The 22,872-nt window shown below is 44.8% G+C and overlaps 1 protein-coding gene across 7 annotated transcripts in view; it reads left to right on the top strand.

Annotated features, from left to right (window-relative positions):
• The window catches only part of TSPAN12 (tetraspanin 12), an 86,581-nt gene that overhangs the window by 53,790 nt on the left and 9,919 nt on the right, over positions 1–22,872 (top strand). For 3 of the 7 annotated variants that reach the window (XM_072783306.1, XM_072783307.1, XM_072783308.1), the window contains exon 8: positions 9,972–11,597. The exons of 2 other annotated variants lie outside the window; for them this stretch is intronic. In XM_072783306.1, the coding sequence (XP_072639407.1) occupies positions 9,972–10,277 (306 nt within the window). In that variant the 3' untranslated portion in view covers positions 10,278–11,597. Of the gene's footprint in view, positions 1–7,306; positions 7,332–9,732; positions 9,932–9,971; positions 11,598–22,872 lie in introns of those variants that run through there. 2 more of the 7 variants (XM_072783309.1, XM_072783310.1) reach the window with 2 other exon arrangements.

The following is a 22,872-nucleotide window of genomic DNA, read 5'->3' on the forward strand; positions in this document are numbered from 1 at the left end:
GTAAGGAGCCTGCTCTCAGGGGCATGAGCCCAGAGCCGCCTGCCCGGACCCTGGGCCGTAGGTAGCTCCCAGGCCCAGTGGTCACTTGGTTGGAATGTCCCCAGGAGGTTCTGTCTGCGAGTCGGAGATGCTCCCCCCTCTCCGCTGACACTTTACCTCCTCTGCAGCAGCCGGCAGCGCCTGGCCCACAACCCGCGGTGGTCCCTGTGCCTCCCCCGGCCCGTGGGACCAGTCTGCTGTGTGGGCCCAGCACCCCTGCGACCGTCAGGCTGCTTGAGCTGACGGAGCTTCCAGCCGCCCAGCGGGATTGGCCTCAGGCCCGCACATGTGTCCCTCTTTTCCTTCCCTCTCTCCGACGCAGCTCAGGTGTGGTTCCCTGTTACCTGTTCACTGTTCAGCTCCCCTTCCCGTGCTTTGTTAAGGAAGCCTTGCACACTTGGCCTTTAGGGCGTTACTCCCAGGAGAGCCATTAGAATATTTTGACCTGAAAGGAGGGCAACAGTTTTGGATTCGGGCTTCAAGGTCATTATGTTGGCACGAGGAGGAGGCGTGGAGGTGAGGACCGGGCCTCGGGCCTCGAGGCGGGGAGCACGGGGAGGAAGCTGCTGTTGGGGAGCCCATGGGGCACCATGTGGCTGCGCTCAGTAGACCTGATGCAGGCAGAGATGCGGATTCAGTGAGGCCTGCACGGGGAGGCGCTGATGCTGCACGCAAGGACTGGGCGAGGTGGGAGCCCCTCTATCTCCGATGAACCCGTCGGGGGGCTCAGGCTGCGAGACACCGGGGCTTCATAGGTTGCTCCTGTTTTCTCTCCAGTTCTAAGCAGTGGGAGGAAGGAGGGCACGGGCAGGGGAACACCCAGCGCCTTCCACCCTGCACGCACCACCGGCTCACATCCGCCCTGCTTAGCTGCAAAGGAGGCTGGGCAGCGTGGTCTCTGGCTGGGAGCAGGTGCAGAAATGGAGAACAGCCTGGAGCAGGTGGGGGCACTGCGGTCTACAGGTGCTGTCCGTGAGGGGAGGCAGTGAGCGCGTGGCGGGAGACGAGATCTCACGAAGAGATGGGGTGATTACGCTGCAGGGGACAGAAATCGGGGAATCGCACCATGGAGTTCAGAGGACGAGACCCACCTGTTGGAGCCCGAGGAGAAATGGAAAGCAGTGTCCTGGAAGTCTCAGGGAAGGACAGGGGCCCAGGAATGTGTTTTCTATAGAGGGAAGAAGCATGATCCAGAAGTTAGCGGGACTCGGGAGGTTACATCTTTGCTCCGCCCTTTACCTGCTGTGTGACTTCGGGCAAGGTTTTCCTGTCTCTGGGCTTCATTTTTCTCACCTGGAGAATGCGGGTGACCAAAGAAGCCCCATCAGGCTTGTCTGGAGAGTGAATTCACATCTGTAACAGTACCTGCTTACAGCAAATACTACCATAGTGGAGACGTCAAGTAAATTAGGGATTGGTGAGTATACCTGGGAAGTTTTTCAAATAAGATACACAAGTATAAAGCTCCGTGAACACACATGACCTTGTTTAAGCCCTAAAATATTTCCATGAAGGCATATATTATTATCTCCATTCTCCAGATAAGAAAAGTGAGGCGCAAGGGGGCTGCGCATGACCTAACCTGGTGGATCTCTTTGATTCCAAAGCCCATGGTTTCAGACACTAAAATTTTGAGATGTGGAGCACATGGTGAGGAGCAAGCCGCGTGTTTGTAGATTTTTTTTCACTTGTGAACCTCCACGTCTTTATTTGTATAATGAGAAAATGACAGTACCTACCTCATTCTACTATTACAAAGACGAGTCGAGCTTCCTAATGAGAAACCCTTTGCCAACCACGCGGCACGTAATAAACACAAATGTTCTGTATGTGGTGGTTGCTAATGACAGGAATGACAGTAATAATTGTAATTTATTAACATATTTATTAAAGGAAATAGAACAATTAACGATCTAGGATTGATTGGATTTTTAACTAGCCAAAGCGTGCCCAGTCTTGGTCGTAAACACAAGAAAGTATGCATTTGCTGGTGTTCTGTATCTGTGCTGCTGAAAGGAGATGTTCAGGTCAGGGTTTCAGGGACGAAATGGAGGTGGCCAGGGGCCCAACGAGAGCGTGTGAAGGAGCAGCTTGTGTGTACTACTGCCCCCTCGGCCATGGAATGCCTCCTGCTGGAGCTGACCTGGCAAGGGAGGACCGCATTGTCTGGGCTCCTGACTAGGGTCTCTTTTCAACCACATCTTTCTGTAAAGGTGAAAAATGTCCCATAGATGCAATCTTTTGAATTTGGTGATTGTCTACCCAGTGAGGATATTGAGAGAACCAGATGAGATATGAGGGACTGGCATTAAGAAATAGGGCTTGGGGCCCTGGGTGGCCCCGTCGGTTAAGTGCCTTCAGTGCGGGTCATGATCGCGGCGTCCTGGGTGGATGGTTGGAGCCTGGCACTAGGCGCCCTGCTCGGCGGGGAGCCTGCTTCACCCTCTCCTTTTGTCCCTCCCCACTGCTCTTGTGAGCTCTCTCTCTCTCTCTGCTCTTTCTCTCAAAATAAGAAAATAAAAATAAATAAAATTTTAAAAAAGAAATAGGAAGACTTTCTCTACTGCATTTCCTATGCATGGGTTTGGTTAGCCTTACTCCTAAGAGAACAGGGAGTCCTATGGTGAATTTTATTACTTGCTATTTAAATTTTTTTTTTTTTTTAAGGAAGCATTTCTTACCTCACAGCAACGTAGGTTTATCAGTGGGGAACGTCTCTTCCACCTGTGTAAAGCTCGTGGACTCATGAACTGCATTCAGTTTTTTAATTTTTGAAGAAATAAGGCTGAAGATTTTATCTGTGTAACTGATAATTAACGCAGTCATTTCAAACTTGGAGAGTCATGTTTATTACCAAACATCTATTAGAAAAATATCAATACTCACATGGATTGGCACCAAGATTTTATTTATACTTCATCTTCATAAGCTGATTAGAAGTCTGCCTAATTTTTTATGTGGCCTGTGAATAGTGAGTACTAAAAGACCAAGGGGTTCTTCTAATTTTAGAAAATCATTCTGGAGCTAGATCAGAGCATAATTTCAAGTATATCATTTCCTCAAGTGACATCAGGCATCCTGACATGCCTTCCAATAGATCCTACGAGATGTAGGGATTAGTGATTTTTTTTTTCTCTGATAAAAATCGTGTTATTATTTGCAGTTAATAGTTGAGCAGAATTTTAATCCTGCGGCGAGCAAAGTAGGTGAGCCAATATACTTAATCATACCTCTGAGTTTTCTGAAGTTATTAATGTAGGACTAACGTAGCTTTATTTAAGAAGAAAAAATATTCAACGTAAATCAACTATAAGAGTATTTCATGTGTAATTCAGTTCTTTCCAATTCTGAATCAAACACCCTCTGTGAAATGGAATGCAGTTTTGAACTCTAACATTTCTGTTTCCTCTTTGACTCACTCAACAGAAATGTTTGTTTATGCAACTAAGTCTCTATGAATAGTACAATAGAGGATATAGAGATACATCTGTATTTTTTTTCCTTCCCTAGACTTAGGGTCTTGTTTTTCAATAAAAGTGTCCACATTTACACTGAAAAGTGTAAACCTCACGCATGATTATCTGAGTGGCTGAAAATAAGCTCACAACTTGCGTTCAGACTGAATTACTTCACTGAGGGCCATGGAGCATGGGCCATCAGCCCTGAGCTGTTTCTGTGAAGAGTTGAGAGTGGCTGAAGAGGACAGTGCTTGCACAGGGATCTGAAAAATACCATCCTCAGGAAGAGGGATGTTCTTTTGGAAAGTTAATCCCTCACTTTTAAGTAATTGTGTAAATGATGCACGAATATTCAGAGTGACGCTGGATATGCTGCAAGTTGCTACAGAACCATCTGGGTCATCATCAAACAAAATTAAATTATGTACAATACAGAGAGATTTGTTGTTAATGAATTCTCTTTTTTTTTAAGATTTTTTATTTATTTATTTATTTAGAAAGAGGGAGCAAGAGAGCACCAGCAGGAGGGACGGGGGTCGCAGTGCAGAAGGAGAGGGGGAAGCAGGCTCTTCGCTGAGCAGGGAGCCTGACCTGGGGGTCCTGGAAGCAGGGCTCTATCCTCGACCCGAGCCTAAGGCCAAGGCTGACCGACCCACCCAGGCACCCCTGTATTTAATGAACTCTAATAACAAACTTAAGTCTTAAAATTCTGAAAAAGAAAGTCTTAAAATTCTGTCTTGTTTGAGGGGTTACCTACGTACTTTGTAAACTAAACAAGGTAGCGTTAGGGCTGCCATATTGGTATAAAAACTGAGGGATCTCGGCCTTTGCTTTGAATAAGCAACCCTTGCCCACCTGGACACAGTGTCAGATCATCCCCGAGATCCGGAAGGAGGCCAGGTCCTGACCCTGTATCATGTGATACAATCCCATGTCCACACTTCTAGGGAACCTTGAAAAACTGTTTGCCCAGGATCCAAACATTCACAACAGCCTTGGTTGTCTTAATACTTTTCCTGCATTTTCTAGTTTCTTAAAGTTAAAAATCAGTGTTATTTTCAGAGAAAGATTGACCAAATCAGCACAATCCAGAAAGAGCTCAATAGATCTGAGGAAGTGTATGTATTTAGAAAACTTGAGGGAATTAGGAGTATTTAGCTTGGAGAATAGTTCCAGAGAAAGTGATGGCTCTTCAGATCCGGCTGTCTACCTTATGGAAAAGAGATCATCTGAGAGCAGAACCAGGACCAATACATCTCATTTAAGAAGACAGGTTCCAAGAAGGAAAAGTTGAAGAATTAGTGTTATTCAAGGGTGGACAGGATTGTCTAGTGAGGGAATTCCTTTCATTAGAAGGGCATTTTCTTGAAGGCTCTTTGTGTGTGTATATGAGCCATCTTTTTTTCTTTCTCTGCACGTCTTATAACTTTTGTTATTGTTGTTGAGAACTAGACATTTTAAACCATATAATGTGGCAACTCTGGAAACCAGACTCTCCTCCCCCTCGCAAAGTCTTTTGTTTGCTTGCTCATTAATAACTTCCTGAACGAATTCTGTGAAGCCTGTATTCTTTGTCATGTGTGGCCACTGAGGTCTGCTCTGTTAATTCAGGGATCAGTTAATGAATCAACAGAGATTTCCATTAGAGGCCTGAAACCAGAAAGCCTCCCAGTCCCTGTCATGGGTTCCCAGAGCTCCAAGTTAGCCAGAGGTAAGACCTGACTGCCTTCCTTTCTTCCCTTAGCATGTCCACAGCCCTGGGTAGCACTGCCCTACTCCCGTGCGTGTCACTTGTGAGATCTCCAGATCTCCCAGAGCTTGGCCAAGGTCCCTGTGGGCTACTCATGCCCCCAGATTTTCCTCTTTGGCTTTTTGACTAGCTCAGTGTGTGCAATTATTATGCACTGCCTCGGGCAGCCTCAGTGTTTGTCTGGTTGCTTCTGACAAACACCCTCAGGGAAAAGGCTGTTGCCCCGGCAGAGCTCCAAATCAGGTTCAAAGAAAAACAGCCTTGCCAGTGAGGTCTTCCAGGGCACCAGCAGATAGGACAAATAGTGACAGCTCTCTGAGAATGGCGCTTTGAAGGCGCTCCAATGCTGTTTGTTGCCTCTGGCTTCCAGGCCACCGGTTTCCCTGTAATTATGGGCTGTTGATTTTCAAGGCTACTGCAGAGCTGGGGAGAGGAGATGCGGTAGGGCTAATTAAAATGTGACAGAGCTTGCTGTTCTGACTGGGACTCTGGTACTTTTCTTGAATAAGGCTCCGCAGATTGCTACAAGGTTTGGTTGATTTTCAGAGTCTAAAAAAGCCGATTGTGACTATTTTTGCTAGTTCTTTCATTGCTTATATGGAAGAGAGAATAGTGAGAGGTCCTTTCCCTGCCAGTTTTGCTGATGTTGTGCTGGAAGTGCTTTTTAGCCCTATTTTTAAAGGTTAAGAAGTTGAACTCATTAATTTCCAAAGTCCCCTCCCACTCAAGCGTATTCAATGTCAACTAGGGTATCACATGCCCCAGACCATCCTGGATGATGTGATGTACCGTAGCACCTTAATAGGTGTGGTTGTTTGAAATATAATTAGAGCAGACTTTCCCTGAAACTGAAATATGAAATACAGCAGACTTTAGTTTAGTTTTCAGTCTCTGCTTGCTTTTACTCACGTATTTGAAAAAGAAACATTACCTTTCCTGCAGTTTTTTTAAGTTTGGAATGAATTAGTCAAAAGGGTAGGAGACCTTATGCCAAAAAGAAGTGTCCATCATGGGATCCCTGGGTGGCGCAGCGGTTTGGCACCTGCCTTTGGCCCAGGGCGTGATCCTGGAGACCCGGGATCGAATCCCACGTCAGGCTCCCGGTGCATGGAGCCTGCTTCTCTCTCTGCCTGTGTCTCTGCCTCTCTCTCTCACTGTGTGCCTATCATAAATAAATAAAATTAAAAAAAATAAAAAAAAAAAGAAGTGTACATCATGATAAAGCTGCCTCATTCATCACGTGGTCCCACAGAAAAAGAACAACTATCGAGGTAGAATTTAAGTAGCAGTGACTCCCGAAAAGGTAAAAATCAAATGCTAATTGACTTAAAGCTTTTCATGGGATTGAGGAATCATATGCGTTTCTTGAATGGTTCATATTTAATTCTGAAGTTCGTTTTAATTATTATTACCGAGTTATTGATATATCCATTCTAACGAATCATTTATTTGCATTTTATAAGTACTGAGACTGTAGGTAAGGAGCTAACTACATATAATCCACAGCCATTTTATGTCAGTTTCTTTTCTCTATAGATGGATATGGTGATCTGGAACTGGCAATGATGTTAAATACTGTATCCATATAAGTTAATTTTCCAGATGTTTGAAGCTAAACCTTTTAAATTTAACTGTCTTTGATGTGACCCTTTCCAAACTATATTAAACACTTCTCTGCTTCATAAGAAGGTGGTGATTGAATGTCTCGTGGCACATAGTCATTTTAGATACTTACTTCACTATCTTCAAAAACAGTGTCAGCCACCAAGGCTCTTATGAGCAAGGGTTGTTGTATCATGACTCAGGGGTGGCACAATGCTGCGATTTGGGTATTTTCATACTCTTTTGAAAAGTGTAGTACCTTGCACTTGCTCATCCATACTTGATTTTCATAGAGTTTCTATTTCAATTTGAGCTTTCTAATCTTCTGTGGGCAGACGCACCAGATCCGAGCTGACACCACTCTTACCATGTACTAGACCCCACTCTAAGTAGTGTGTTTATTCATTTAATTTCCCCAATTACCCAAGTAGGTCAACACTATTATTATCTTTTTCAGATGGCAAAACCGAAGCGGAGAAAGAGTAAGTAACTTGCCCAAAGTCATGTAGCTTACAAGTAGGAGAGCAGGGACCTGAAATTCAGAATTCTGGTTCTGTGGTCCATGATCTTAACCATTATTCTATCCAGTGTCATACAAAAATGCTTGTTGGAATTACACATAAACCTAACAATGAGTTGGCTCTGATAGACTAGCCTAATGGACTCCTTAGAAAGTATTTGAACTTTGGTGAATTTTCTTTGTGACACACAGAACATGTGTGTATGTGGGGTGTGTTCATGATGCACCTGCACATTTGTGTAAGTATTAAAAAATATGGCCAGAGAAGTGATTTTAATGAACCAGTGTTAATTAGTATTAAATTATAAATATTTTAATCTCATTTTTGGTAAAATTGATGATATTTTGCTAATCTCTTGCTGTCAATTTGCATTACATGATTTACCATAAAAAGCTCTTGAAATAGGTCTATGACGGGTTTTACATAATCTTTTGTTTCTGAGAATAATGATTTACTGGAGTAAAGTCACTGATCAGTGTCTTTGGAAGTCTAAGAATTATGTATTGTTCATTCTTCTCCTCCAATATCATGTGCCAATTAACAACTGACTCAGTTAGTCTTGCTCTCCTTGATTTAGTTGAGTTCTCTGTGGAATCTGGAAAAGAAAACAAGGAGGCAATTTTCTAAGTTTATTATCAATTCATTTTTATTCAAGTAGCTGCCTCCACAGGGTAAGCGGACTGAGTGACTGTTAACATAAACTCCGAAGAAAAGCTTTGAAAAGTTGGGTTCTTCACTGGGAGATAAATTTCCCATGGGTCTCTTGCATTTCTGCATGTCTTGTGCATAGAAGCACTGGATGCTTTTGTTCTGGACTATCTTTTCAAGGTGTTGCCTTTTTTTTTTTTTTTTTTTTTAAGATTTTGTTTGTTTATTTGAGGGAGAGAGTATGAGCAGCGGGGAGGAGCAGAGGGAGAGGGACAAGTAGACTCCGTGCTGAGCTTGGAGCCCGGCTCAGAACTCGATCCCAGAACCCTGAGATCATGACCTGAGCCAAAATCAAGAGTCAGACGCCTAACTGACTGAGGCACTCAGGCCCCCCTCTTTTCAAGGGTTTTTGCACACAAAACAGCCTTGACGGTAGAGATAGTGTCTCCCTCCAGAGCAAAGGGTGGGTGTATTTACTCTCCAGTCTAATAAAGATAATGTCTTTCTCCAAAGCAAAGGGCAAGTATGCGTACCGCCCATCATGAAAGATTCGGGTTGCCTCAGCTTGAGGTTTCTCTTTGATAATGGCACCCACTGTGTGCACAGGCGGTGTCTGGCTGTCTGACTCTGCGTTGCCCTTCGGTCTCCAGGAGCTGGCACATGCTCTGGCCATTGCTGTCGCTATGAGTAATAGAGGCCTTGGTCTCCGTCCTCTGCCAGAAGCCCATAAAACTGTGGCAGGCTGATTTGTTTGTTCCCAAATAGAGGGAAATCGTAGAATCTTCAAAGTTCTTGAAATCTATTATTAAAAAATTATTTCCTAGACTTTCCTTTAGAATAAGCTTCCTTTTAGAAGAGTGAATTACCATTTCCATGTTGTGGAGGCAGCAGAGACACGGCCTGTTCTCTGTGCTTTGCTCACCGGAGACGTGACTTATGCCAGCAGTTACTCCCATTCTCCCTCCTTTCCCCTGTCCCATCCCTTCCATTATCCTTGGTTATTGTTTATCTTTCTTTCCCCTTCTCTCCTTCTAGAATTCTGTTCTTTCACAGGCACCCCTTAGCCTTTTATGTGTAACACTAAACACAAAAACCTTGCTTATCTTTTGAAGTCGGGTGTCTTTGGCACATAGGGGCGCTGAAGACTCTTTCCGACCCTTACCCAGTAGAAGTAGAACCTGATGTCAGGCCAGATAGTCCTCCACGTGTATTTCTTGGCAGTGGGCAGAAGCGCGTGCGTGCAGGGGGGTGGGGTTGGGGAAAGAGAATAGAGGGACTTCCACCCACCAGCATGTTTCAGCAGTGGACTGGGCAAGCATCTCTGATCTTTGGGGTGGGGGGGCGGAATCTCTCACCAAATGAGCTATCATTGAACAGCGAATACAAATAATAATAAGGAAACATTACTTTTGAAAAATTTGGATTGGTCTCTACCAGGGGTCAGCAATCTATGGCCCATGCCCCGAATCTGGCCTGCTGCTTTTTTGTTGTTCACAAGGTCTCATTGGAATGCAGCCACGTGTGTTTGTGTACCTCCTGTCTGTGGTGGCTTTCTGGTTAACACTGGCAGAGATCAGCGGTTGCCACGGAGACAATATGGCCAGCAAAGCCTAAAAGATTTACTGTCTGGCCCTTTCCAAAAAAAAATAAAATAAAATAAAATCACCAACCCCCTGCTCTAGTTGTGTTTTATACCAGTGGCTCTCAATTTCAGGTTGTGAGGAAGACAGAAGAAGGGGAAAGCTCATCAGAATCACCTGGGCAGGCTTTTCACAAAGTGCTCACTTCCATCTGCCCTTTGGTTTCTCATCGGTGCTCCCTGCTGAGAATCACCGTATTCAGCTTCTAGGATTCGAGTTGTTTGGTTCCATTAACTCATACACGTCACTTGTTTTCATTACTTTGGACCCTCTGTAACACATCCAACCTAATGCCGCGCTATTCCTTTTACAGGGTTGCGGGAAGAAAATGTATTCCTTTCTGAGAGGAACCAAGCAACTGCAGGTGCTGAGGTTTCTGGGAATTTCCATTGGAGTGACACAGATCTTGGCCATGATTCTCACCATCACTCTACTCTGGGCTCTCTACTATGATAGAAGGGAGCCCGGGACAGACCAAATGATGTCCCTGAAGAATGACACGTCTCAGCATCTGTCCTGTCACTCAGTGGAACTGCTGAAACCGAGCCTGTCGAGGATCTTTGAACACACGTCAATGGCAAACAGCTTTACCACACACTTTGAGATGGAGGAATTATAGAAGAATGTCAACGGAGGAGACCGCAGAGTTGTTTTATTGGACTTGTGAATTTTTGAGTGCACACTTATCTGTTTCAGAAAAGCGTAGAGATAAAGATGTCGCCATCAAGGAATGCCGGAGCGTGTAGTTTTCTACCCTTTCAAGTGAAGAGGGACAAGTTTCATTTTGTAAGTCGCCACCTGGGCAGTGGTTGGCGCCCTTTATGATGCTGAGGGCAGATGTCATACCCACTTTATAGCCTGCATGAGATGTTTCCTGAACACAGTTATGCTCCGAGGCTTATGCTGTGGCACAGCGTGACCAGCATCTCTGCATCCACGTAAACATGCCGTGCTATGACGGCGCGGGGGCTGCAGTCGAGCTGGACGCTCCGCTGGCCTCCATAAGCTTGCTAGTGTATCAGGTACCAGTGGACTCCTGACGCAGGAAACTAGGCAGGGTTATGTAGTGAGTCGTATTACTTGGTGGCCTGTTCTTTTGAAAGTGGGTAGATTTTACATATGAAAACCCTGCAGCTGGGTGACTACCTAAATGTGATTTTTTTCTGGTTACTGAAATATTCTTACTACTTATAAGAGCAAATTACCACGTTGTCTTAAACTGATCAGGGATCTATGTGTATATAAGAGTCTGTGCTGAGTCTGTGTAATTCAGTAGATTTCAGTTCCTATAACGTTAAGAATAATCATTGTGAGTGAAAAGGATAAATTTGTCCTGTATAGCACCATTATTTTTAACCTTTCCTGTTGATAGAGCTTTAAAATTCTGTTTCGGGCTCATATTACGTACATAACCGTTAATTTAAATACTTAACCACTAATTTTGAAAAATTGCCTGTGTGATGCGTTGGAATCGTTGTAATTCAGAATAGTCGTCTGGTCTCTAGGAAGTATTAACAAGAACGCTTGCACATAATGTCGCTCATTCAGCAAAATCTCGGTTGCTACCTTTCTCCCAAACTAAGGCTCTTTTGAGGCTCGACACTTTTTAAAATGAGCTTACTTTTTTTGTCTTCTCCAAACAAGAGGCAGTAGTCCGCGAGTCTGAATATAATTCTACAGAGAACAGTGTTCCTTTTCTCCAGCAAAATGCCATGAGAATCATTAAAATAAGTGACAATTTAACTAGAGATTTTCTTTGTTTTATTTCACTGATTAAGATACTGTGGTGAATGACACAGATTATTAAATTTTTTACAAGAGTAAAATATATTTATTTGAAATGGGGAGCGTGCATTTTACTGTATTTTGTGTGTGACGTTTATCTCTCAGAAATGGAAAGAAAATTAAAATGTGTCAATAAATATTTTCTAGAGAGTAATAATTAGTCTGTCTAATTTCTATACATTATAAGCACTTTTACCACTCAACATGTTGAGCAAAAAGAGAAATATGAGAAAAAATCATTAACAATAATAATTTCCAAACTCTGGACCTAATGTGTAAGAGGATGGGAGGAAAGACAAAAAGATGCCCGTGGACCTTTCAGGTTTGTTTCTCAGCTAAATGAGAAATAACATGGTTGTTCGTTATAATATAAAATATGTACATTCGTGCTACTTTGTCTTTTCAGTGCGCTTTCACGTCCCCATTTCTTAACGTAATTTTTTAGGAGAAAATGAATCTAAGAAATGCAATGTTTGAACAACTGCCCAATTTTATCTCTTCCATCGAGTCGATGGAAAACTGAGTAAATCCTTTGCTCAATCGAAACCAGAAGCATCCCTTTTTATAATCTCAACACCCACCTCCCTGTAATTTCACCTAAATTTGAGACAGCTATGAGTGTTATTTGAGTTATTTGGATAATGATCAAATTATCCCAATGCCTGCTTTTTCGTTAATGTGTCTCAGTCACAGAAAGAACAAGCATATATTGTGTTGACCTCAGTTAAAAGAAATCCTCAAATTATAAATAAAAGTCAATTTCTACATTTTTAGACTTGGCTGCTTTGATATATGACCTGATTTAGTACCCTAAAATAGCCAACATAAACAGAGGCCGTCATCTTCTCTACACTACACTGGCTAATGGGAACAAATGACATTTACAGCGAGGTCTACACACGCCTCTTGTGGTGCAGTGCACTTGGAATAGTAAGACTGCAAGAGACCTGAAAGCGTGTCTTTAAGCTGGGAGGGCTGAGGGGGCTCACTGTTCGGGTGAGCTGCAAACAAAATTGCTAAGTATTTGGGAGTTTTCAAAAGCTTTCTTTTCTAGAAGTCCCCACTTTTGGAAGTCAACATTGAAGATGATTTTCAGTCTAGTTAACAGCCCATTCAGAATGCCTGGAAGGTTCAGAAATGGCACTAGGTGGGGACACCTGGGTGGCTCAGTGGTTTAGCACCTGCCTTCAGCCTGGGGTATGATCCTGGAGACCTGGGATCGAGTCCCACGTCAGGCTCCCTGCATGGAGCCTGCTTCTCCCTCTGCCTCTCTCTCTCTCTCTCTCTCTCTCTCATGAATAAAATCTTAAAAAAAAAAAAGGGGGGGGGAAAAAAAAAAGGAAAAGAAATGACGCTAGGAGATGGTGTCTGTTTTCAAGCCCTGCTTGAGGGACACTGAGCTAGCCACACGTAGAACGAGGAAGAGAAGATGCAGTGAGCGGGGTCATGGTCACGGTGCGGGCAGGAGACAAGAAGGGGTGGGGGCTTAGGGCCACTGCACCGAAGACGTGGCCTGGAGAGCCCTCCGTGACTCTGCAGTTCAAACTGGGTGTCACCCGGGGCGGAGCTGGGCCCCTGATGTGGTGGGACGGCACGGGGTGCTGGGGAGGAACCAGGGCAACAGAAATGGAACTTCAGGTTTTCCGACTTCATTTCGTAAGGCAACTGGGGAGTCATGCAGGCAGCTTCAGAAGGTGGAGTGATGCGCATCTCAGAAATCTAACCGGATGAACCAGTGATGAGGCGGTGCCGGTGAGGGGGGCGCGGCGACGACGCCACCTCCACGGGCGGCCACTCCTTACCTTGGGTAGGTACCGGGCACCGCGCAGTTCTAGAACCCTCCAGGCTGTGGCAGGGCGGCTGGGCTGCTGTGGCTGGGCCCGGAGAGAGGATCCTCACCAGGAAGAGAGAAGTGAGAAAAGGGGGATGCATGTGCCCGATGACAACAGGGCGAATCCACAAGAACTGGCAGCAGATGGGGGAGCGAGAGGCAGCAGAGGTGAAGGCTGGCTGGGGCAAGTGGGGGGCCCTCCCCAGAGAGCGGCCGCAGGGGAGCGGCTGGGGCAGGTGGGGGAGCCATACCTGGAGACCTGCTGCAGGGCAGCGGGTGGGGCAGCAGGTGGGGGGCCCTCCCTGGAGAGCGGCTGCAGGGCAGTGGCTGGGGCAGGTGGGGGGGCCCTACCTGGAGACCTGCCACAGGGCAGCGGCTGGGGCAGGTGGGGGGGCCCTACCTGGAGACCTGCCACAGGGCAGCGGCTGGGGCAGGTGGGGGGGCCCTACCTGGAGACCTGCTGCAGGGCAGCGGCTGGGGCAGCCCAGGCCGGGCCGGCCGTGCACACCAAGGCATTGGGGCGGCGGGGATCCCAAGGGGCTCGCGGGCCCACAGGCCCCAGATTCCGCAGCATGGCCTGCGGCCCAGGGAGCCTCACGGGATCGGGCTGAGGCCGAAGCCAGGAGGAGGAGAAGCGCACGCAGAGCTCCCCTTTGTCTGAACCCCCCCCTCCGCCAGTGAGTCGACCCAGCCTCCTGCCCGTCCTCCGCCTGTCACTTCCAAGCAGGCTCCTCCGACCGGACCCGTGAGCTACTGAGCTCCCATTTGCTGCCTCCACGCGCCTCCCAGGAACACGTCTGGCAGAGGCTGTCGGCCCGTCTTGAAAACTCACTTACTTTCTCTTAGGGCACGTTACCGCATCCTTCTCCATCTCGTGCATTCACGGGCGCCCGCTGGGCGCCGGGCCACGGGGTCCATGGGGTCCTACGGCGATTTCCTCGGCTCTTTGCAACTTCTTTGCACCCTGTGTGCGTCGTGACCCCATCTCACGACAGAAGAGTAATTCAGAGAAGTGTAGGAGATGCATCGAACCAGCAGGTGGCGGGGCTCTAACCCCTCCAACCCCGGGGACAGGGCACCTCAGCTGCGACCTTACAGGGAAAACCCAAATCCTCCTCCATCACTCAGTAGCTCCAGGCCCAATCTGCCTCCAAATCCTGTTATTTTTTCCCTTCAAAATGAGTATTTTTTCTATCTAATTTTGTTCTTCCTACTATTTCCCAGAACAAGTCCAAATAATCAGAAACTTTGATTGAAGTCATACATTTCTGTCTTTTCCCACCTCTTGTTCCCTCTCATTGGCCTATCTTGCACACACACAGCCAAATTCATTTTTTTAAAAGATTTTATTATTTATTTATCTATTTATTTGTTTTGGAGTGGGAGAGAGCAGAGGGAGGGGCAGAAGGAGAAGGAGAGAGCGAATCTCAAGCAGACTCTGGGCTCCGTGGGGAGCCCAACACAGGGCTCCGTCTCCTGAGCCCGAGACCATGACCTGAGCCAAAACCAAGAGTCAGGTACGTAGCCAACTGAGCTGCCCAGTCTCTTTCATCGACACATGTATCTCACGTATTTTAAGTACTAGTTTTGACAAATATATATACACCTATAACTACAACCACAGCTGAGATACAGAGCATTTCATCATTTCTAAAAGTTTCAACGTGTGCCTTTACTGTAGATCCCTAAATCCCCACTCCAGCCCCGGGCAGCACTGACTCGCTCTGCATCACTCACGTCCTATAAAACACAATTCCTATCATGCCACTTCCTTATCCAAACCCTGCAGCAGCTCTCTTAAGGCAGAGCTTTCCAGCTCACACGTGTATTGTCATGGATGTGGCACGTTGGGCTAAATGAAGGTCGGAAGTGAGTAGCCATCCCAGACCTTGTCTAAGTGTGGACTGTGGGGAAGCAACAGCTCAGCGCCCAGGTGTGGCTGCAATACAGGGTTTAAGCAAAATAGAAGCGAGTTTGTGTTTCATAAAACATATCTGTGTGAGTAGCCCAAGGAGTCAAGCCCTTGTCTCCTGCGACTGCTGTGCTACGGCATGTCCCTCGCTCATGTGGTCCCAAATGGCTCACTCTATTCCTCATATGGGCTGAAGAAAGGGGGAAGTAGAAGGGGGGCGGGCACACTTCTCCCCTTTAAGGGCTTACCCAGAAACACACGTCACTGCCGCTCACGTCTCACAGCTATGAGAGGGAGGGGAGAGAGTTCTTGTTCCAGAAACCCAAGTATCTAGTTAAAGCAGGAGATTCTATGACCATAGGAGAAGGGGAAATCAAGAGAGGTGTCAGCTAGCAATCTTGGCCACATTCCTCAGTGCTTGCAGAATAAAATACTGAATTTGAACTTATTTTTCCAGACCTATCCCCATTTACTCTCCCACAGGTTAATCTATACTAGCCATGTGGGCCGACCACCATCCACTCATTGCCGCTAATGTAGTGGCATGAATCTCAGGCATCCTTGATTTTGCTCACATCATAGTGCTCCTCTGACATATCTTCATGTCCCATAGGCTCACCTTGCACTCGGCCTTTTTTGTTTTATTTTTTAAAAGATTTATTTATTTTTTTCAGAGAGAAAGAGAGAGAGAGAGAGAGAGAGAGAGAGAGAGAGAGAGAGAGAACAAATGAGGGGAGGTGCAGAGGGAGAGGGAGAGAGAATCCTTAAGCAGACTCCCTGCTCAGTGAGGAGCCCAAGACAAGGCTCCATCCCTGGACCCTGAGATCATGACCTGAGCCAAAATCAAGAGTTGGACGCCTAACCCAGTGGAGCCATCCAGGTGGTCCTACACTCAGTCTGGAAACCCCAGCTCAGCAATCACCTCCCCTGTGCAGCTTCCCCTGACCACACCGGCCCACGGCAGACCTCCCTCGTCTGAGCCCAGCATTTATTTGTCATGATACCTACTTTGATTCTTGTGTTTTCTATTTTATAACACTATTTTTCATTTATTTTATTGTTTTTTTTTTCTCTTTGTACGTCCATTTTTTCTTGAGAACAAATATGCTATTTTGTATCCCACTCAACACTTTGCATACAGCTGGGTAGTGTTTCCTTAGGTGTCAGTGCGTATCTATTCACTCTATGTGTGAGTTAACACATGCATGGATTATGAGTTAGTTAAATGAGTCAAAAACTATTGTCCGAAATGATTCCAATAAGGAGAAACTACTCTAAAGGAGGCCATCTGTTCTTGACTGGGATGGAGGACACTGGATTATCATGGGCTAAGTACTCATTTAGCTCTAAGTGGATATAGATTGAATCTGCAGATTGCAGTTAGAGCTCAGGTCTTATAAATGTCTGAGTGAACTATCAAATTGTACTTGTGGTCTAATAATATAATAGTGTGTTAGATTTATAAAATGCTTTTATGCCTGACCCTTAACCTTTTAACTTTGAATCCACATTTGTTAAACTGGAAGTGTACAGAGTCAAAGCTGAGTTCACATCACCGAAAAAAATCTCCGTGGAGAGTTAAGGATGGTAGCTGATCACTAATTTTGCAATTCTCATGCAATTCTAGAAAGTAACTAAAAAAAGAGAATCTGTGGCACCCAAAACTTCTTTGCTGAGTGTATCAAATACAATATTTCCTTTGCTCTTCTCATAGTACCAATGAGGGAAGTTTCATCAAAAAGAAAAGGTACCTATGCATCAGAGATCTTAAGAAACATACCCCAAATTACACAGCAAGTAAGTGTGATTTTAACAAGGTTTGTCTAAATTCAAAGTCCATGCTCTTAACTACTTTATAAGAAAGCTGCTATATTAACAGATTTCCTAAACTATTCTTAATTTCTTTGTCATGACATGTTATTTTAATATATTGCTGAATTTCTCTAATCAGTTATTTCTTTAGTAATCTTTTTGGTATATATTCAAAAGTTATATTAATTTATTTTGTGTGTGAACTCATTTATCTTTGATAGATATTGTATTGAGGACAGGCTAGAGTCTTACAAATATATTTATTTTCAATTTCATTTTAGTCTAAGAACTTAGAAGGTCTTGTCTTTAATTCCATGAGAAAAAAATTGTCAATCTATGTGTTTATTATCAACAGTAAAAATGCAAAATAGGGTTTCTACTTCCAGCCAAGTTGAAATAATGGAGTTGGAATGTATCCTTCTGCTTGAAATATGCAATAACAGCAAAGTGTTTGAAACAATGATTTTTTTTTTAAGACACCGAATATTAGGCAATAAAGACAGTGGTCTTCAAGAGGCTGATAACAAATGAAGTGAGCCCTGTGGGTTCCCCAGCTTATTTCCTTGAGAGAGCTACCAGAATGTGGTGAACGGACACAATCTAAGTAGAGCCTGGATTCCATATTTAGAAGAGATGAAGCTCAGAAAACGGAGTGTTGAGTATGAAATGGAGAAGAGAAATGCATAAAGAGCTCAACAGATATATAAGATATCCTCTTTGAGTGTTCAGAAAAGTTCTGAGTAACCCACTCAAAAGAATTAGAGCAAACGATATCTAGTACCCACAACAGGCTGGAAATAGTGCTGTTCTCACCAGCCAGACTAGAAACCCCATAATTTATAGGGCAGTGGGTGGAGTACAGAAAGTCCCATCTCAGTAGTGAGAGATAATTAGCCATAGAATAAATATGGCTCTACAGGCATCCAAGCAAATCATTAAAGCAAGACCCTAGATTATCCTACTCTTTCTATGTAATATAAATGCATCCAGAACAAAGCTCAAGAATATTTAATGCAAGACAAAGTAACCAGCCCTCAACAAGGGAAAATTTGCAGTGTCTAACATCCAATCAAAGATTACCAGTCATGCTGAAAAGCAAGAAAATGTGAAAATTTTTCAGAGTGAAAAAATACATCGCTTGGAATAGATCCAGAACTGGCACAGATACATTAGCAAAGATTATCTTTGTAATTATAGTGGTATTCCACATTTAAAAAAATTAAGTGGGGACAGGAAAGATATTTTTAAAACAATGAAATCAAACTTTTAGGGATAAAAACTACGAAGCATGACATGAAAAATACGCTGCATGGAATAAACAGCAAATAAGCCATTGAGGAAGAAAAGATTAATGAGTCTCGAGACACAGCAACATGAATTCTACAAAAGAAACCTGAGACAGAAAAATAAATTAGAACCAGTGGAGAAAGCATCACTGAGCTGTGACAAATCAAGTGGACTAATACACAGGTAATTAGGGTTCTCAAGCGATAGGAGCAAAAGAAAGATTTGAAGAAATCACATTAGAAAATTTTCCAACCTTGAATGTAAAAGGTCCAGGAATATAATAGGGCCTCAACCACAAACACATGAAGAAAACTACACCATGGCACAGTATAATCACTTTGCTCAAAACCAGTGATATGTAGGAAATCTTTAAAGCAGTCAGAGGAATAAATAAATAAATAAATAAATAAATAAATAAATAAATAAAGCAGTCAGAGGAGAAAAGTCATATTGTACAGAGGAACAAGCATCAAGATAACAACCAATGTCCTGGAAAAAGCGATGCATGTACTACCTGCACAGAAAGGGAAAAAAAGTGTCAAATTTGAATTTTCTATCCAGTGAAAATATCTTCCAATGAAGGTAATACAAAGATTGTTCAAACACACAAAAGCTGAAAAGCATTCATCACCAGCAGATTATATGACAAGAAATGTTAAAGGATAATGGAGGGCCTACCACTTGGGTAAATATATACTACTTTTTTCCTCATTATACAAAGTAAGAGAATGAAATAAAAAACACCCAGTCTGTCTTTATTTGTAGACCATATTATTGTCTATGCAGAAAATGCAATAGAATTTACAAAAGCACTACTAGGACTAGTGATTTTTAGTAAAAATGAAAAATACAAAGTCAAAAGCAAAAGATAAATTGTTTTCTATACACTAGCAACTGACAATCAGAAATTGAAATTAAACAGCACAATTTACAGCTACGTTAAAAATACTAAATACCTGGGCTTTCTGGGTGGCTCAGTCAGTTGAGCATCTGCCTTCAGCTTAGGTCATGATCTTGGGGTCCTGGGATCGAGCCCCACATTGGACTCCCTGCTCAGCAGGGTCCTGCTTCTCCCTTTTCCTCCACCTGCCACTCTGCCTACTTGTGTTCTCGCTCTCTGTCAAATAAAAAAATAAAATCTTAAAAAAAAATACTAAATACCTAGGAATGTATCTTGGAAAAAAAAGATATGTAAGACGTGTACATTGAAAATCATGAAATATGACTGAGAGAAATTAAAGAATACTTACTAAGAAATGAAGATTATAGCATGTTCATGGATCAAAATGCTTAATATGAAGATGATGATTTACCCCAAATCGGTCTTTGGGTTCCAATTCCAATCAAAATCCCAGCAGGTGTTTTTTTAGAAAATGGCAGGCTAATTCCAAAATTCATATGAAAATGTCAAAGACCGAAAGTATATTTAAGAAGTTGAAAAGTAAGCACAAAGTTGGAGCGCTAATACTACTGGATTTCAAGATCGTGTGTTACTGATGTCAAGATAGACAAATAAGGAACAAAACACGAGAGAGTCCAGGAAAAAAAAAAACCTTACATATATGGACAACTGACTCACAAAGAAGACGTGCAGATGAAGAATAAGCACATGAAAGAAATGTTAAATCCCAACATTCATCAGAAAAGTGTTAGATAAGACCACAATGTGTCATTTACTATAAAGGCTAAAGTTGAAAAGTCTGACAATACTAGGTGTTGATGGGGACGTGGAGGAACTGGAACTCGCATACGCTGCAGGTGCAAACGTCAAATGGCTCAATCACTTCAGAAATCAGTTCGACAGTTCCTTAAATTCCTAAACGTACACCTAACCTCTGATTCCCTGTTCCTCTCCTAGGTATTTTATTTACTAAGGATAGAGCAAAGCTCTTTGTACATATTTCTGTACCGAGTCTTATGCACCAATGTTTATGGCAGCTTCGTTAGCAATAGCCCCAAGCTGGCAACACGGCAAACGTCCACGAACAAGTGAACAGGCAAATTGCATTATACCCATATCGTGGAATATTACTCAACAAGGAAAAAAAAAGAATGGCTTATTGATGCCTGCAACAACATGGGTAAGTCTCAAAATAATCATGCCTAGAGAAAGCAGCTTATCAACAAAAGGAATGACCTACTGATACGTACAGCAACATGGGTGGAAAGCAAAGTAGTTATGTCGAGCGAGAAAAGCCAAACAATAAATAATGCATATTGCGTGATTCCATTTATGTAAAACTCTAGAAGATTCAAATGAATCAATAGTGACGAAAGCAGATCAGTGGTTGCGTCAAGAAGGAAAGGGGGGCAGGAAACGTGAAAACGATCGTGGGGATGACAGGTAATTGAAGGTCTGTCTCGAACTCTGACCCCGGCGCCGCTCGGGTAGGTCCCTCCTTGCCTGTTTGGACCATGGTCACGTCTTGCCTTGCTTCTACTCAACCTGGGTGTTCTCAGCCCTGGCTCGAGCTCTGCTGATCTCGGTTCTTCATTAACCATTTGAGCAATTTCCTAACCTCACGGTCTAGTGGTTAATACTTTGTTCATTAGGACTTGACTAAAGTTCTTCTGTTTGGTGTAAGGAAATCTCACCCCAACAGAGCCGAGCGCATAGAACGCTGAGCCTGCTCTTACAACTGACCTGTTAAAACAAAACAAAACAAAACAAAACAAAACAAAACAAAACAAAACAAAACAACAAAAACTGACCTGTTAGAGCCTTGCAAGGACCCCACGAGCTGGGCAACCGGACGCAACACCTCTTTCACTTCATTACTCCAGCCCACGGCATCTCCACTGTGCTTCTGGGACTTTTTTTTTTTTTTTCTCTTCTTCCTAAAAGAAGATTTTAACAAAATAGGCCTAGAAATAATGACCTTTGATTGATCTAGTAAGAAAGATGGCAGGCGTCTGTTCCTACCGGAGCAGGAGAAAGTCCTCTTTGTTTTATAATTCATTGCTCAAATGCTTGTCAAAAGGGCAGGATCCTGAAGCTCGACCAGTGAAGGAGGAGGGGAAAAAGAGTTGTATTTTCCAGAATTAAAAACTAAGCTTTGGACGATTACCTTTTATATATTATGGACCAAGCGTGTGGGATTTTAACTGCCCTTGTGTTGCTAAGTTCTTCACACATGCATAGCTTAAAAATCTATTTCCCTCTGGAAAGCTGTGCTGCAGCAAAATGGGAGAAGAAATTTGCTGTGATGAAGGTCTGACGTGCGATCACGGTGCTTAAGTTTCCATATGAATCAGTCTGACACTCAGCTTTCTAATTCCCTCCTATTTTTCTGAGTTTTCCTTGGAATTCATCTTGTTTTGTCTTGCCAAGTTTGAGACCAATTCAATTCAATTTAGTAAGATTCACTGAACATCTACTGTGGAATAGGTTGGGCTGGACACCAGGAAAATCAGAAAAAAAAAACAAAAAACCCACAAAAATCCCAACTAGAATCCCTACTTCAGGAAACTCACAATGTAATTGGAGAGATGAGACAAACGGACGGGGAGCACTTAGCCAGCGCCTGGTGCAACCTCTGCCAGCCACAGGTACTCATCGGGGTGGCAAGTGCCTCGACACTGACACTCTGGTCCTCACAAGTGCCTGGCGCAGGCTGAGGATCTCAGAGAAGCAAGATGTCAAAGCAGGCTGAGGGTTTGGCCCATCCTGGGAACACTGTGGGGCAGATTTTTAATGAGAAAAAAACACGAAGCATATTTCCGGTGAGGGTCCTTGTAAAGAAGGTGAAGGGATGGGCCTTGGCGGGGTGCGCCCACCGCAGGAAGGAGCCCCTGGGCCTGCAGAAGCAGGGTGGGGGCAGGTAGGGGAGGGCCTCGCAGGAATCTGGGACCTGATGCGGAGGCCATGAGAGCCCCCTGTGGGTCTGCACCAGCAGGGTCCTGGCCCCCCCCACACCATGGGTCTGCACCAGCAGGCCCTGCACCACCCCACCGTGGATCTGTACCAGCAGGGCCCTAGCACCCCCCCTCCGTGGGTCTGCACCAGCAGGGCCTTGCCCCCCACCGTGGGTCTGCACCAGCAGGGCCCTGGCCCCCACCCCTTGAGTCTGCACCAGCAGGGCCCTAGGCCCTCCACCCCCACCCCTTGAGTCTGCAGTAGCAGGGCCCTGCCACCCCCACGGGGTCTGCAGCAGCAGGGCCCTAAACCCCCACACCCTGTGGGTCTGCACCAGCAGAGCCCTAGTCCCCCCTCCCCATGGGGTCTGCACCAGTAGTGCCCTGGCCCCACCCCGTGAGTCTGCACCAGCAGGGCCCTGCCCCCTGCCCCCATGGGGTCTGCAGCAGCAGTAGGGCCCTACTCCTGAAGTCTACATTGGCACCAGGTGGAGAAGGGCTTGAGGCACAGGGGAGGAAGGTGGCGAGGGCAGGCCCGGCGACAGCAGCAGGCGCTGTGGGGCAGCACGTGGGTGAGGGGCACCCGGGAGGCAGGGGCAGCTCAGGCGCGTGCACAGGGCGGGAAGGCTGAGCCCCCGGTTTCCTAGGCAGATTGGCAGAAGCGCGGTGCCAGGGGCCAAAGAGGCGCCTGCAGAGCAGAGATGCTGTAAGGAAGCTGTGGCTCTGGATCCG

The sequence above is a fragment of the Canis lupus genome, chromosome 18 (assembly GCF_048164855.1).
Source record: "Canis lupus baileyi chromosome 18, mCanLup2.hap1, whole genome shotgun sequence".
Taxonomy (NCBI): Eukaryota; Metazoa; Chordata; class Mammalia; order Carnivora; family Canidae; genus Canis; species Canis lupus.